The sequence below is a fragment of the Cystoisospora suis genome (assembly GCF_002600585.1).
Source record: "Cystoisospora suis strain Wien I chromosome Unknown contig_283, whole genome shotgun sequence".
In the NCBI taxonomy this organism is placed as follows: Eukaryota; Apicomplexa; class Conoidasida; order Eucoccidiorida; family Sarcocystidae; genus Cystoisospora; species Cystoisospora suis.
In genome coordinates, this window is record NW_027153085.1 from 104402 (window position 1) to 121431 (window position 17030).

Consider the following 17030-nt stretch of genomic DNA (forward strand, 5'->3'; position numbering starts at 1 on the left):
GCATCTGTTTTCTGAAGCAACCCGTACAGCAGCCAAGATCGGAAGGCTTGCCCATACGGCGCGCAGACGACTGTCCGTCATCCCCCAACATCGACACATGTCTCCGTGTGCGCTTGCATGCAGTTGGGCTGTAACAAACCTTGGGGAGAGGACTAGCTTGAAGGTGAAACACCCGCGGTCCCATCAGGTTGAGGGCAGAGCAGACCGACTGTTTTCTATACTGCGTCCCCCGAGCAGATGGTTCCTCCCTTCAAAGAGTCACTTTCATCCGTGATTAGAGATGAACACCAATCGTTGCCCGGAGCTGCACATCTAGCATGCAGCAGCGTTCTGGTCCTTACGTCGCACGGAAGCTTGACAGCATGTGAACGTCCCAGCTTGTGAATTTCATTAAAGCCCCATTACCAGCATACCCCCGAGGTCACGCTCTGTTCGTCGATCTGACATTTCTCCTACGCTGCATCGCTTGTGTCGTCTTCTTCCTTCGGTATCCGGAGGCCTGCCGTGTTTTGCCTTCGTCACTCCAGCAACTGAAGACATCTGGGAACCTGCGCCTGTGCGTTTTGCTGCGTCGCTTCTTGCTTTATTGTTCTTCGGTCCCCGCTCCTTTGAGCGTTGTCCGGAAGCCTCTCGACCTCTCTCATTCTGCGGTGCCGGACACAGCGACACTTCCCGACTGTATAGTCTCGACCGCATCTGCTCTCGCTTCCACAGAGCTGTTTCCCTCAGTCAAAATATGAGTTGGCTGTGACCCGCGCTTTCGTTTATCGGTCCCTTTCTGTTTTGGCGCTCCGTCGCTGCTTTACGGTGCCATCCCATCCGGTCCCCGTCGTCTCTTCCCGCCGCGCTGTTAGCATCTAATGCAGCAGTGATTTCTCCCCTTGCGCCCTCTCAAGTTACGGTCAAACTCACGTGGCTTGAAAGAATGTGGAACCGTTTAGGGTGGCGGCTTCACAGTCTCTCACACCATTTTGCGCTATACTCGGAGTGACGCTCCGACAAACCCGTGGTTTGTGCTCTCTCGTCCGACTTTCAAATGAAAGACGCCGACAGGCTTTCTTTGCCCTGACGGGCGCTTCGCTAGTTTTCCCGTGCCCATGAATTGATGGGACGAGTCCGCGTCGCTGTCTTTTCTTCTTTTCCTCACCCTCGTTTTTCATCGCGAAAGACTTTCTTCAGGAGAGCAAGATTGTCCAGCGAGCTCGCGTTGGAATGATCGGGAAGCATCGTAGTACAAAGCGGTCCTCTTTCTTCTCTCTTCTGTTCTCATGACTCCGCGCACCACGTCGGCGAGTAAATACGACTCCAAGCGCCTAGTTGGACATCACATACCTCCTTTTCCTGTGTTTTGTATACGTTCACACGCGCGTGTATGTATTTTTTATCTAGGACACCGACCATCAGGCAATCTGTCACGAAATTTTGCCTGAAAACGAGGCTAGATGGAGCTTACGGAGGCGCTCGAGAAGAAAGCTAGTATTCCTTTTCACTGTTATGTCAGGGGAGGTAGTCTGTCCCTTTTGTCACGTCTTCTTCTCTTCCTCATTATCGGTGTCCAAGAGAACGATGCTCTTTGGAGAGGCGAACATTCCTTAAGGCTGGGTCGGTCTGCTGTTTTATAATGCAGTCAAGAGATGTATATGTTGGAACGAAGCCGTCATGAAGGAGAATCTTGAAAGTTCCTCGCTACCGCTGCCGTTGCCCTCTCAGCCCCTCGTTCCCACATTTCTCCTTAGGCTGACGGATGCTTTCTTTCTCAGTCCTTCTCTTTCTCTTTTCTCTCGTCTTCACCCTCGCGCAATCTGAACTTGGGGCGATTTTTTGCCATCATCTGTCCAAGCACCTTACTTGTATGTCGTCTTCCCGAAAGCACCGAAGAACACCTCAGGGACTCTTGATGCTACTGCTGCTGTGTAGACGGCACCGGGCCCTTGAATGTATCCTCTATGGCTCATTTTACTAGTGGAGACACCGAGATGAGCGTTGAGGCGGGAGTCTTGTTGCATGCGTATGCTTTGGCTACCATGATGTTTTTCCATTGTCAGTGGTGCCGTGTTATCTTTCTCAACTTCGTTTCTCTAGCTCTGATATTTGTTCAGCTGTTTGGTTGTTATGTCACTCTTCCCCACTTCACAAAACTCTTAGCCCTTCTTCCGTCTGTTTCTCTTTTACGTTATAAATCTTTAAACAACTCTTTGTATTGTCTTTTCTCGTCTCCGTGTCTTGCATTTTTGCCTCCTTTGTTCTCGTCTTCTTTCACCATATCTGTACGTGGTGCCCCCATCTTTTTCCCCGAGATAGTTACAGGCCGTTCTCCACTGTCGACGACATCTTTCACATCTCTTTCTTCTCCAGCTGCTCGTCTACCCCGGCCCCCTGCAACCCTTTTCCCTGTCGCGTCGTCTTCGTTCTTCCTTTCTGATGAAGGCCAAGCTTCTTTCTTCTCCCTTGTCTCGTCGACTCCTTCTCATGATGGTTTTCCTTCCAATGATGTCTCCCGAAGAAAAGATGAGATGAAACGTAAGAAGAACCCCTGGCTTTCCTCAGAGGATCTCCTGTTTCACAACTTGCCCTCCGCACTTGGCGATCGTCACACTCTCAACATTGACGAAGAGACAAGTCGAGAGAAATTCAGAGAAGAGAGCCAAGGAGAGACCCAGCAAAATTTCAAGACAGATTCCAGTGTATCATCATCTCTCCCTGCTTCCTCGTTCTATGTAAATACTTCCCCAGCTTTTTTCGTACCTTCTTTTCAGTCTCAACCAACTACATCCACAACTGCTATATCTCCAAGTCCGATATCTTCTCACCCTCTCAGAGAAGTTTTTACTTCTCCCCCGTACTCATCTGAGCTGTCTTCAACTGGCCTGGCGTTCCCCTTACCTAGCATTTCTACCACGTCCACGTCGATCCCATCTTCTAGCTTGCAGGTGTTATTCTCCTCTGTGTTATCAGCAAGCGACAGGACGGACGCCGGGCTTTCGCATGAGAAAAACGTCAGTCCAGCGAAGTCTGTATCTTCACTAGACAGTGCAGCAGAACCTGGCGTTCATCCGCATGGCGATTTTTCTTCTGTAACCCCGGGATCATCTATTTTGGTTGACTTGCCAGCCTCTAGTTCAAGAAAGTCAAGTAGTTTCAAAGAGAGAACGGCTGACAATGGTGAGAACACGAAGCAAATTCCTGGAGACGATTCTGCGTTGGTCGGACCTCGGTATACCCCTCTTACAGGCTCGGTTGAGGAGACGTCTAGCGTCTCCCCCAGACTGCCTGTGTCCCGCCTGCTTTCTTCACACTCATTGGTTATTCCAGAGAAGTCGCAGCGAGATGCTCTGTTAATTCATAAGCGAGATGGGTTGAAGGAAAATCTGAATGGACACATATCTACACAGATATCTCCAGGAATTTTGGTAAGGGGCTTGTTGTCGTCTGAGAAAGAAGACGGTAGGAGTCTACCGCATTCTTATGGAGGGGCTTCGAGAGAGCACGTGGAAAACTTGCCGGGTGCGGGTGATCAAGGACAAGCGGGAAATGCTTTCGACGAGGACGCAGAAGTAAGAGGATTGATTGGTACATCTGTTAATGGTGGAGAGGCTGTCCGAGTTACTAACGAGCAGAAGGACACACTGTTATTCTCCCCTAGCCATGGAAACAAGAACAAGGGTGTCTCCAACACGCGGACCAGTAGGAACTCGGATGAGAAGGGTAGAGGACTGAGGAGCGAAGATTCTGCACCAAGGAGTGAGGTCTTTCTGAAGAGGTCGCGAGGCCGCATTGATCACGTCGACGGTGACCGGACTGAAGGTGTTGAATCGGTACACCAAGAAATAAAGCACATCGATGTCGTCAGCAACTCAGAAAAAGAAAAAGGGTTGGAAGAGTGGAGCGGCACTTCGTCGTTGTCGCAGGAAGATGATCTGAGTGCTCGGGTAGAGGCCTCTCCCTTTAATCAAGAAGAAGATGGTAAAACTCCTCATCCTGCGGGTGTACTTGCAACTACGCAGGCTCGTAGTGTAGACGCTAAAGCAGCACTTCTTAAGGAGAGGGGTGACGTTCCTGCAGTTGAGTCAGATGTCCGCACAAGAAGTGAGAGCGCAAGTGTGTTGAACAGTCCTCAGATACTTCCTAGGTTAATTGGAAGCCATTCAGTTCCTAACAATAGTAACGTCGAGTCCGGTGTCGAGGCCTCTCAGCCCCGAGTCCTTAGTGACGAAGCAGCAGGCGTGACGGAGTCCTCTTCGAGTACCCAGGTCGACTTCTCTTCCACGTCCCCCGGGGATCTAATAGAATCGCTCAACAAAGAAACCTCAGAGAGTTCGCGGACACCGGGGTCTGCTCCTGTTAACAGCTCCAGTTATTCAGTAGAGGAGACCGCCTCAGGTGCACAACAGGTAGAGGCGGAGGCCACTGTGAGAGGGGACCTAGTGCGGGGTGGAGAGTCAGGTAGAGGATGTGCGGGTAGCGATGTACTTGGAAGTTGTCCAGGCTCACGAGAGGACGGTGAGAGTGAAAGACAAGGAAATACAGAACAAGTAGTAGAACCGAATGAGGAGAGCGTTTCAAAACCAGGGCTGGTAGGAAGCCAGGAGAAAGAGGGAGTGTTGCTTGCGAACCCTAGTAGCCCTGCTGAGGAGCGGAAGGGAGAAGAAGGGGAGGAGACTCCAGAAGAAACAACGGATCAAGAAGAGAAGACTTCTCTCAGTGGTGAAAATACACAACAGGGAGAAGGTAAAAAAGAGGAGACGTCAGACAATGGGGGTTCAGACGGTACAGGAAGTGATAGTCCGCAGGAACAGGAGAAGAACGGGAAAGAGCAGGACAATCACCTCGTACAAGACGAAATACAAGAGGGTAGTGATGAGAGCTCAAGTAATGCTCAGTCCCCTTTTTCGATAGTGGATGGTGGAGGGGAAGGAACTTCCAGCAGAGAAACAGACGAGGAAGGAAAAAACGGTTTTCATGTCATGCAAAGATCGGCCACCCCCGGTGGAGGAGAAGGCACATTCTCAGTAGACACTACGACGTCGTCTGCTGACGAGGAAGTGTCCTTGAGAGATGGTCATCGAGGCGATACAGAGCAAGATGAAGGAAATCCGACTGGAAAAGTAAAGGAAGAAAAGGCTCGAGGTGAGTCATCCGAAGATGACTCCGTATTGTTTCCTCCCATGAAACAGGTGAAAAAGAAGAGAGGCTTTACACGAGGAGGAAGATACTTCGGGTCTTCGGCACTGTCGTACTTTTCCTCTCTATTCCCGACTTCCGGTGGTTCCACACCACCACATCCACTACTGATATCACTTCTGTATTCTCAGCCTGACAGTGCGCACCATGCTCTTGTGAAAGATGGAGACAGTCGTTTGCTGAATGAAGAAGAAGAGCAGGTTTTTCTAACTGTGGAAGGTGCAACGGAAGATGCAGGAGACTCCTTTGTCCGGGGAAAGCAAGCAGATCCGACAACTGGAGGGACCAAGTCTGAAGGTTTTCAAACCGACACGGATACGTCTCGAGGAAAGACTCCCCCTCCTTGGGGGTTACATTTCGCAGAGACATTTGAAGGACAGATGATGTGTTTCCAGTGGAACGTCTTCAATGGTGCATTCTCTTTGGCACTCGCTTATCTATGCTCTCCTCTGTACAGACACAGCGCGGTCTTCACAAATCAGCAGACACCGCGGGGTGTCTATCGCAGCGGGGGCGGCCATCCTCAGTATGGGCGGTCAGGATCAGAGGAGTCATCTTTCATGAACACGTACACAAACAATCACTGGGGCAGCAATAGCTTGCCTTTCTCGTCGTTGACGAGCGCTTTATTTTGGTCTGCGTCGTGGTTATCTCGTCACATACAGAGTGCCTTAAGAAGCTTAACTGTGAAATGGGTTCACAATTATGTTCCAGTGCCCGTCCTACCGTCTTTCTTGCCTCTTGGTTCTTTGTCGGGTGTACAGCATCCGACGACCTCCGTGTCGAGTGATGATTTTGGAGAGTCGTTGGGTTCCCCAGGTGATGAAGTGTTTTCTTCTGCCGTCTTCCGTTCAACTGCGACAGCGTCTCCTGCTCTCTCGTCACCAGGATTCTTCTCCAATTCCTTTCGATCTTCATCGTCCTTCACGAGCTGTTGTGGGGATATGCCAAATGGAGGGAGTCCCCCTCAAGCCCGATTACCACCACTAGATCTTAGCTATGGGTCCGTAGCTGGATCTCGTGGAGCTCCCGATAGTTACAGTTTGCCACGGGCTATGATGGCTGGGCCCTTGTTCTTTCAAGGGCCTGGGATGACGGGGGGACGGTTTCAAGAAGATAACGGTTCTTCGAGCATACCGTTGAGATCTGCATGGCGATTGGCGTGTATGTCGGCTCAGGCTTTGCAGTCGTCGTCTGCTGTGTTACAGTCCTTTGGCTGTACATACACATCTCCTGCCTCAACGACGATAGGGTGGTTGCTCGCAACTCTGAGCATGGCTAGTTCTTTTTTGCATCCAATGCTTTCTCTCTTCAGCAACTGCGTCTCTGCTGCCTATGATGTGTATGCACTTGTATGGTAGTCAAACTGACGCCGGTTCCCGTGTTGAAGCGCACGCGAGAGCACGGTTAGGTATTCAAGAACAGCTCATCCTCAACGATCTGTCTTGCTCTGGGTGACATTGCCGAGTAAGTTTCCAGATACGAGGTCAGTCGAGACCTTCCTACGTCTTGTACAAGTCGCTCGAGATTCCTTCGTCTCCGCTAATATGTTTGGGTCTTCAACTGGGTGAGTTCTTACTTTGTCGCCAGGGCTCGTTGACACGGGTACCCGTGTACCGTAGACTTGGCCGGCAGTTTAAATAGATGCGCGACGGAGCTCGTGTGGTAATGGATGGGGTGGACACCGCAGCCGCTGATTTGTTAGCCTTGCATTTGGGTTTGTTCCCAGGTTCTTTCCTAACATCTGCTACTTTCAATCACCAGTTAGTTTTCCTCTCTTCAGCCTTCCCAATGTGCGGAATCAGAGCTGAGAGTTAAGTCTGTCGTAGACAGGTCTCTCCTCACTTGGATGTCTTTTTCTTGCGTGTCGCCTTTATTTGTTGTATGTCCGTCAAACTTTTTATCTCACTAAATTGAAGGGCAACGAGTTGTATGTCCAGATAGTTTCTCTGTTCAAGTTTAACCCTGGCAAGAGGTTGTCTCTTTCAGTGATAGCAGGAACTGAACCACTTCTGCTATTTGAGAGATTTGGCTGGCGGTTGTCGGACTCGTTCTGAACAAGAACGTGCAGATGCTTTCTTTGTTCTGCGCGGGTCCGACACACGCTATCTGCGTTCACACATGGATAGTACTTGGCACACAAACAAGGGTGAGGTGTCCAGGGCGCCTCTCATTAACAGGCTCACCTAGGCTCCGCAAGGAGTTCTGCTGGTGTGAAGACGACTAGAGGAAGTTTCGAAAGTTCTAGGACAACAGGTCCTGATTGGCAGCGCTGAGGATGTGTTACCTCGTAAGTTTCTCGAAGCGGTTACGCGACGCTAGCTTATTTTGCGAGCGTAGTCGCGCACCTCCGTGGTTTGCAAATGCTACCAAAGGGACACGTGTTTCCGGCGGAAGCCTGATCAGCTTTCTCTAACCGCGGGCTCAAGGTCTGAAGTGAGCATAATTCGCTACGCTGGTAAGCCATAGCGAACCATGTTCACTCGAGGGTAAAAAGAGGACTTAGTCCTCTACAGGTTGGCACTGGCATCTTGCCACTGTTTCGTAATGGAAAAGGCGAGTACCCCACCCTTTTATTGGTTCTTCCCCTCTTTTCTATGCAATCCGTTGAACCGCCAAATGGCTGGGGGTCGGAAACAATTCGTGCCCAAGCACCTTGTGGGTCGTGCGGATACTGGCAGGCGAAGAGCACGAAGACGATCCTGGACTTTGGTCTCCAGGTTCAAGTTTGTGGTGGTGCGGCTGGCGAGCAAATCCGACGGCCGGCGCTGGAAAGAAACTGGGACAGCCTTTTTGTGGTCCCCTACGGTTGCAAGCCACGAAGACTTCACTGCCTTCGTTACACAGGAAGTAGAAGCGCGGAATCTCGGTTTTTATCGTCTTCGCTGAGGAGACATGATCCCACCTCCCTGTCCGTGATGCCTCTGTGCGGTTTTCTTGCTATCGTTTTGAGACGAGAGCTGTCATACAGCCAGGCTCTCATTGATTGGGCGGACACAAAAAGCAGTCTTCTTTTTGGTCAGTCTCAACCGATGACGCACACGGCAGGCAGCGGAAACTCGCTGCTCAGGTCACTACTATTCCAGGTTCACATCAACTGCGGACTCTGACAAGTTCGGAAAGCACAGAAGCACCCTGAACCTGAAGTCCCGACTACACTCACCACATAGACCGTCCTAGTTACGCAGTTTACAACCCCTCCCTTTGTCTAGCGTGCTGAAGCATGTGGTGTGCATCCGTTGGCACGGACAAGCTCTTCTACGGCAGAGGTCCGAGACGGCTTTCGCGAATTTCCCGTGCTCCAACCTGCCCTGCTCCTGGTGAAGCAGGAACGGGACAACAGACACTCGGGAACACAAGGTACACGAGAGCGTTTTTGCTTGCGGCAGACATACTATTTCCAGTCCTCTTCCGAGTTAACAATGACATCACCGCCGCTTAGCCCAGGTTACTCCGGATGTCCGCGTCCCCCGATGTGGGGATACAAAGGAAGTGTTAGTATATCACAAGAAAGGAGGAGCCGCACAGGCGCGCTGCAGTGAGCTTGTGGAGCGCGTGGGCCCCCTATATCCGCTGACCCCTGTGTCTCCTGGTACTTCAGTTGGTGGAAGGAGGATCATAAGCACTTCAAACCTGTCAGCACAATCTCGTTGTATGACACAGCATTGGCTCCTCTGTGACCTGCGTTGTCCGACCACCTCCTCTTGATGCTTCCTGGGGTGTCAAGAATGCTTGTATGGAGGATGCAAGTCTTGGGACCTATCCGCTCCCAAAAACGCTACCTAATTTGTTCATTAGATGGAACATAGGCAGCCGTTTCTGCAAGCTTCTCAAGGTCAGTCGTGAGGCCCATGAACTTTTTTCGACTTTCGTGAAGACCTTCATTGCACAGTTGCGCTAAGCATTCCCACCGCTTCCGGAGCTCAGCAGCCCCCTTTGACGTGTCATCACGGAGGAGCCCGCCTGCCATGTCTCGAACCTTCAATGCAACGTCGGTACGCTCCACCGCCACCTCCCCTCCATGGTTTTCTCCCCGGCAAGTGTCCTCGCCGTCCGCATCATCAGTTGGCGCAGCTTCAAGACAAAGCGACTGTGTTGTGCTCCCGTTTCCTCTTCCGTGCGGTAACTGTGTTCTATCCTTCGTCGCCGCCGGAAGAGGTACTATCCAGCAATCACCATTGAGTAATACGGGCATTGCCAATTGTACACTGCCAGTCAGTTCTACTACATACCTTTCACTATTTCTTTTCCGACCACTGCCTGTCTTTTTCGCATTTTGTTTTATGCACTTTTCTGATCCAGAGTAGCTCGCACCTGATTGGTTTCGCACGCTAACAGACTCTGTTTTCTCTTCGCCGTTTCCAGTTGCTGTAGAGCCCCCTAGATCATCCGCTGTCGAACATAAATGCTCAGGCTTACGGGCGGCTGGAGAGCCACAACCGCCTGCCGGGGAGACAACGGGTGAGTCGACAGTAGACTGAAGGACTTTGCGCTGGCGAGACAAAACAGCCTGTGACTTCAAAGACGCCAACTGCGAGACTGGATCACCAGTTCGCGGGTCCTTACGCGTGGATGAAGGATCGCCCTCAGCTTCTGTGTCAAGAGCATCAGCAGAAGAGGAGGAAGAAGACACATGAAGGAGAACAGCCCGGTGAGCGTACGGCTTTGCTACTTTAACAAGGGATAGCGCATCTTGCAGTGTCCGGCAGCACACGTGTAATATGGGGGCCTCCACTTTCAGCCTGTGAAAAAAAAAACATGACATTGGCAGCATCTTCCGATCTCGCCTCGACGGAGATCCCAAGAAAGCCTTTATCTGAATCCTGAAACACTCCGGAAAAAAGGGCTGCTCATAACTCACACTCACGCCATTCTGTAAAACAGGAAACGCACGGGGCACGGGGCGGTACTTCTTCCTTTCGCTCAAGGAGATGCTTGTACATGTTCCTATGATCGACAGCAGACGAGGGGGCGGTCCTCCCCTCTTCAAGCAATGACCGGCTACCCTTCCAACCGGCAAAAGAACGGGAACTGGAACTTCATAGCGGACCTTCCCGGCTGGGTTCTGCACATCGTCAACATCTAAAGAACAGGATAACAATATTCTCTTGGCCACATGTAAAAGCAGATCCTAGCATCTTTCAATTCTGTTACTCTATACTTGCTCCGCGTACACAACCGCTGCAGTGAGACTGAGAAACTCTCAAGTAGTCATCAAAAACGAGAGTAAGCCGGTCTACAACAGATAAAAAGAGGCAGGACAGGGATGCTCTTTCAGCAGTCAGAGAGAAAGAAGGTGAGTACAGACGCTTGTGCAGCGTCTACACGCCGTTTGTGGCTGTATATGACACACCAGATTTCTTCGCAGCAGAGCGGGCACTCCCTGATAGCTTGAAGGAGTAACTCGGCGTTGACCTCTTCGTGGTGATTCAAGAGAAAGATTTTTGAATGTTTCTGGCGCCTTCGTCCCTCTCTTTTGTCTGATCCATTCTTCAAGTCTTCTTGTGTGAATGCCTCGATCCTAGCAGTTGAACTTCTGGATTGCGAAGACACCGAGCAAGATAGAGAAGCAGCAGAAGAAGGAGGAGTTGCACTACTGGATGCTGAAGCAGTGGAGCTAAGGGAAGACGCAAGAGCTAATCCGTTAGACGAACCAGACTCATCAGCGGAGGGTAAGGATTGAGTAACAGGGCTCTGGGCGGTATTGAGGGGAAGAGTCGGAGAACAGCTTGGTGTTACAGTAATGCAATCCTCTTTGGGGATCCCAAGAAGAAGAACTCTACCAGAACAGCTGCTAGAGGTATAGAAATTCTCCAGAGCATTCAGTTGATTAAGAAGAGGAAGAATCTCTTTATCGACAGATCCCTTCCTCGACCGATCTCGTGGACCTTCGACAACGGGACGTATCTCTTCACTTCCGGCGACGCCGGGATTTTTACCTGCTTAGACAGAAATCAGAACGGCTTCACGGTTATGCTAACTGACGTAACGTCCTCGGGCAGGAAGTATCCCCGCACCGTTAGGTGCACCCGGAAAGATTCCAGTGGGTTAAGTAACGAAGATACGTACAGAGTGTATGAGCTATTCACAACACCATGCTGTAAGAAACCTCCCCAAGTGGCAGCAGCAACATACAGTTCGACAAGAACTTGACAACACCGGGACACAGTACAAGTGTGTCCCGGTGTTAAGTGAACTCTCACCTGATGATAGTCGTCGCAAGCTTCGTGATCGAGGACCTCGGAAAGAAAGTGGAGGAGACATCGAGGAGGCAGGTGGAGAGGAATCTTCAGCAACTGGGTGTACTGGGGTATCAGTCTGGTCAGAAAAATAAATCTGTGAAGAAAACGCAGCACCTTAAATGAGAGAAGTTGAAACACGTAAACAACATGCACTGGCTTTCTTCGAATGAGGGGCTCGGGCAATAAAGCAGCGTGCTTCCTTTCAGTTTTTCTGGATGCTAACTGTCATGAAGTGATAAAAGCCATCTCTTCCTTTCCTGTCTCCCCGCATGACAGCTCAGAGCCCGCGCTGGTAGAGAGGAAAACCAAAAAGTGGATTGAAGCATCGTCTGCAAGGGAGAAATCAAAGACACAGGAATGAATAAACAGAAAGGAGGACGCCAAACGAGATGTTAGACGAGCATGCGGATCAGGTCTGTACAGCCGTCGTGTTAGCTTCTTCCTGCCTATATACATAAAGGCTCCATAGTCTTCCCTACGACTTACCGGTGTCAGGGCCGCAATCTTTCTCTCGTCGAACGCTGTCCTACTAAGAGGTTGCTTCAGCTTTGATTTATCGAAGGCTGGAGGCTCCAGTGGAGAAGAAGGAGATGCTAGGGATGGAGAAGGAATAGATGAAGGAGAAGACTGGCAGAATGGAGAAACTGCGGGAGATGAAGAAAAAGAGAATTGAGAAGCAGGAGCAGCGAGACGAGGCGTCCACGGGTACGTTTTCTGAGCAAAGTGAAATAAAGGGGAAAACGAATAGAGAGAGCATGAAAACAGAGGACGAAGAGGAAACAGTGGAGATGAAAACGGATGGTACCATGTCACAGAAAGGGAATCGACGGCAGACGGTCGAAGAAAATCAAAAGAGGTACTTTCAGAGAAACATACAGGAGAACCGTTGGAAGATGAGCTGGTGTCTATAGACGGGGGCAATGCAGTTTCAGCAGTTTCCTTCACCAGTTCTTCCTTTCCCTTCGATAGCTTGGCGTAAATCGCGTTCTCCGTCATACGCGGCTTAACTTCTCCCGAGTGCAGCGGCGTTGTCTTTCCCCCCCCAAGTGCTTCGCTGTCTACTACTTTGCCATGTACCGGAATGTCGCAACTTCTTGAATGGCGGTGACTATGAAGTGCGGATGAACTGCCAACAGAACAGAAGCTATAGATCTTTGCTTGAGCGTCTGGGCGGCTACAACACCCTCTTCTCCCTTCCGTTGACTGGCCTTCCGAAGACAAAGTCTGTCCCTCAGAACAGCCTAACCTAGCAGACGCGGGAACTCTGTTCTGAAACAGGAAATGTCCGCAACCAGGGATGCGAGGTCTTCTAGGTGCTCTGGCCGTAGGTGACTGGCGTCCTGCTTTGTGTGTATTGTTGGGGGGGTGGTGACACAGGTGTCCCCATCGAGGGTTGGGACGTGTCATGCTTTGCAGGTTCGCTAAGAGTGATGTTTTACATAGGCGCCGATCTAAGGGAAAGTCGACCGACGACTTTAGCGGAGGATGGGGGACCAGCCAACGAGTAAACGAACGACGAGAGAAAAGAAAGGCTGCCGGCCCCCATAGGCGCATGATGAAACATTTGGGAGATAACATGGAAGAAGCTGTTCAAAGACGGTGCATGGCATACAGGGCAGGCACCCAGCCTTCTGCTGGGCCAAGAAAGCAAACTAAAAGCGGCAGCCGGAAGAGGATGGTTGGAGAGCAGGGAACGCTGCTGCCCCCCGCACACGGCAGCAGGACACGAGAGGACGCGGGGTGGAAACGTGGGAACATCAACCCGAAACTTCAGGGTGCGTTCCAAAATGACTTTACTCTTCACTAAAAAACAAGCTACAAGGTGGAAATGCACAGAAAATCAAGTAGGAGTGAACTGCGTACGGTTCACAGGTTTCGCCTAAAGGCACATCGACACACGTCCGGAGGTTTAACGCCTCGCGGTGTGCGTGTCTTCACACTGTGCATTGTCGCGTGGGTCCAAATGATGAAAAAAGCTGGGTGAAGTTTGACCCGGCTGCCATGAACGTGTTCTACCTCCTACTGGACCAGGTATATTTGGCGCTTCTCCCTACTGAACTGCAGAATCGACCCCAGCCGTCCGGCACTATAACCCTCCACCGTTGTCCGGCAGATTTCAAGCCGGCGCAGACAATGCCTGCCCACCCAACCAGCAATGCTGACTGTGACTTTCTGGTCCTAACCGAGTTCCAAAGGCTTCTGGCGCGTCCCGCCCTCTTCCCGCGGACGTCACTTGTGGAGCTCGAGCGAGTTAGTCGGTGGCTTCCTAGACAAATTTGCGGCCACCCGCTTGTCAAGTCTGTCTACGCAGGATGCAAACTGCGCCTGTAGGTTTTTTGTTAAGAAAGCTTGCAGCACTTCGAGTGAAATTGAATTCAGAGGCTGCAATAGACCCTAGTAGATGCAGAAGAGCGGAGATCCTGTTGCGAGCTGGCTTCTACTCATTCTTCTTACAATTGGAGTACGCTGCATGCGGGGGACTGTTGGCTGGTTGTCCAGGTCCAACTTTACTACAGTGGGTACTGCCCATTCGGATAACCACCCAGGGGCGCTTTCGAACCGAGCGTGCGGTGTCCCCCACCCAAGGTGAGGCTCGGGTTACGCGAGTCCGACAGCCAGGGCTGCTTCGTGTGCATGCCTGTTTCTCTCTGTAACCATCACCTCCTCTCTTCTGTAGTTTCTGTGTTGTTCTTCTCTCGTGCTGGACTGGAAAATGGCGCCGCGTCTGACTTACCGCCGACACAATCACTACGCGACCGCCTCCAACAGAGTGCGGCGTGTACGTACACCTGGAGCCCGCGTCGTTTTCCACAATGTGGGCAAGCAGCCTTCCCGACAGAAGTGTGGCAATTGCCACCGCGCATTACCAGGGGTGAGTTTGCTGTCTCACGTTTTCTTTGTCGGCAACTAGGGCTGGTCCGTCTCACTCTTTTACTTTTGCTCAAAGTATGGTGTTGTATCGGGTCCCCACAGTTCGTACCTCTTGATGCCAAATGATGCATGCCCGGCCTCCTTTCTCTTGAGATGCTGGTCGACGCCTCGCCAACGAGCGAATCTTGCTCGGCGACGCTCTGCGTACCCAGTTTCTCCCAGTATCAGGCACCGTATGACTGGCTAGTCGTCGGTGGACACACCCTTACCGGGAGAACACTGTCACATATCTCCATGAGCAATGCATTTTTTGTCTCACGCGATGACGCCGCGTTCTCTCTGCGCTCGAAGTGTCGTTACTTGGTTGAGTAGGCCTCTCTGTGGCCAACGCCTGCGCCTCCCGGTTCCGAGAAGGCTGCAGCGTCTTGATTTCGGGCGTGGATCGAGGGGGCAGCCGTGTGATGTGAAAGTGTAACGCTCGTCAGTTTTTCCCGTTGCGCACCCAGGCACGTATTCCACTTGGTTTGAGTGTTTTTCCTGAAGGCAGTTCTTCCGGCTCGGCACCCAGATCGGGAAACGATCTTCCACTTAAACTGATGTGATCATCTATCAGAGCAATCGGCTGATTTGTTTGATATGGACAATGAGAGGAAAGTGTCGTTTGTCCCCCTCCATTCCCGCTGTCATATCGTCCTCGGCTGACTGGTTCTTTCTGGCATCGTGTACAGATCCCTGCGGTTGCTCCGCACAAGATGAAGCTGCTCAAGAAGAGAGAGAGAACCGTTCACCGTGCTTATGGAGGGACTCGCTGCCACGCCTGTGTCCGTGAAAGGTGAGGAACGAGAGACAACGATCACGTCTGTTATAGTCTGTGTCCTTACTTTGTTTTGATCGGGAAAATCACGGTACCTGAGGCACAGACCGTCGTATCCCTCGACCAGAGAAGCAATTCAGACATCGGGCAACAGTGCTTACGGTCGCACAAGTTCTTCGAAGGCTTCATGTTAATGAGGGGCCATTGTTCCATTTTAGAAAATTGTTCTGCCTTTGTTAGAACCACTGGCGGCAGCGCCTGATCAGCAGTCAAACAGTGGAGTAGTGTGTAGGCATACCCGTGGGACCCCAGTCATTGATTATACTGAAGGTGCTGTGTAACTATCGCTCTTGGCTGCGAACCCGCCCCCGCGTCTCCAGAGGCGCCTGTGTCTTCGCGTGAACCACTGCAAACTTTCCAGCAGGTGTGCAGCGAAGAATGCGCACGGCCTTTCACTGGAGAGGCTGTTTGTTTCCGGAGTCCATAGCAGTGCTGTAACTGCGTGTGTCTCCTCTTTTTTCAGGATTGTCCGTGCGTTCTTGGTAGAAGAACAGAAATGCGTCAAGCAGGTTCTTCAAGTAAAGGAGAAGCAGAAGAAGGACGAGATGAAGGCGGAGGCGAAGAAGTCGAAGCCAAAGAAGAAGACCACGAAGGCCTAATCTGTTATTCGCTACTATGCGTCACGTTCCCTGCATTGTCTTTTTCTTCGCTCAGTAGGTGCTCTTCTGTGTCTACCGCACAAAACTGTACTCGCTGCTGTATACCTGCACTCTCATCGAGGATGGATCAAGCATCCCTAGAGCCGCCAGCTGGATCTCTAGCAACTGTTGTGCGGTTCCAGGAACAGCTAACCGGCTCTCCGTCAAGATCCTCGGCGCTCAGCAGCGTCACATGATTTCGGTCTCGACATCGAAAATTAGAAACTGTCAGTGTCTGGCAAGTGGGCTTAGTATCATAAGTAGTCCCTAGTGTAACTTCGTCAAGTCCCACGGTGTAGAACTCCACAGTCAACTGCGTTGGAGGGTTTACTGCGTAAGCTGAGCACCCGGTCGTTATCGTGATCCGGGACCCCCTAGCTAAACGCGGGCCCATCTTCACTTGGTGAATGTGCTGAAGTCAGAGTTCTGCATCCGCGAGGAGTTCAAAGCCGCGGTGTCGAGCGAGCACAGTCATCTCTACACGGAAGTAGCTCCGAAATTACGTGGGAGTGCGGACAACCTGTACTTCTCGGGGGGGATAAAACGTGCAGTCGCATGCTCGGCGATCGAACACCGAAGGGTTGGCTGATCTGGAAGCAACCTTTCTACTGCCGGGTGCGACCACCACTTTTACTACGGTGTGTGCATGGTGATTGTGTACACATATCAGTGGCGTCGCAGCAAAAATAAAAAAGGCACGGGGTAGAGGTCACAAAATTTGTAGATTGCGCAAGATGAGACCAAGCTTGTGGGAGTGCCAAGGAACAAGACACCCACCCTGGACCACAAGCGTGAGACACCTCCCGGAACTGTTAGCTGCAAGTGCCCCGCACTTTCCATGAGCAACTCGGCTCGAGCTTGATACGAAGTGAGGAACATCGCTCCTGCACTTAAGCAGCGGGTGCCTGCGACTTTGTGTAGGCTTGCGCAGGGTCCGTAACTCAGCAGTGGCGTGGCGTTCACGTGCCGGACCGCTTGCCTCGTGCCGAAGGCAACTCGAAGGCACTAGTGCCCAGTCAGTGGACAACGACTCCTTTACGTCAAAGAACAGGCGTCACACAACCTCGGGGGCCCGGTGTCCTTGATGTTGCAGAAAGATGCCCTGTAGAGCTTTTGGGATCTCGGCCGAGCTAAAACTAGTCTAGCACGTGCTTCAGTCGAAACACATCCTGCCTCTCACAGTTCCTGGGACGTGTGAAGAGCTACTAAGAAAGAAAATACAAA

General features: G+C 51.4%; 2 protein-coding genes across 2 annotated transcripts; one reads left to right on the plus strand and one right to left on the minus strand.

The window, feature by feature from the left end:
* Positions 1–8439: 8439 nt before the first annotated feature.
* Positions 8440–13001, minus strand: CSUI_000723 (methyltransferase tyw3; the record flags this gene model as incomplete). The annotated part of the gene is made up of 5 exons (XM_068060954.1): positions 8440–8498; positions 8960–9923; positions 10535–11120; positions 11385–11517; positions 11910–13001. 4 exons carry the CDS (start codon positions 12999–13001, stop codon positions 8960–8962), a joined length of 2775 nt encoding a protein of 924 aa, XP_067927079.1. The 3' UTR covers positions 8440–8498.
* Positions 13002–13799: 798 nt separating this feature from the next.
* Positions 13800–16003, plus strand: CSUI_000724 (ribosomal protein rpl34). Its single transcript, XM_068060955.1, has 3 exons — positions 13800–14295; positions 15023–15126; positions 15632–16003. Exons 1-3 carry the CDS (start codon positions 14137–14139, stop codon positions 15765–15767), a joined length of 399 nt encoding a protein of 132 aa, XP_067927080.1. The 5' UTR covers positions 13800–14136; the 3' UTR covers positions 15768–16003.
* The last annotated feature ends 1027 nt before the right edge of the window (positions 16004–17030 follow it).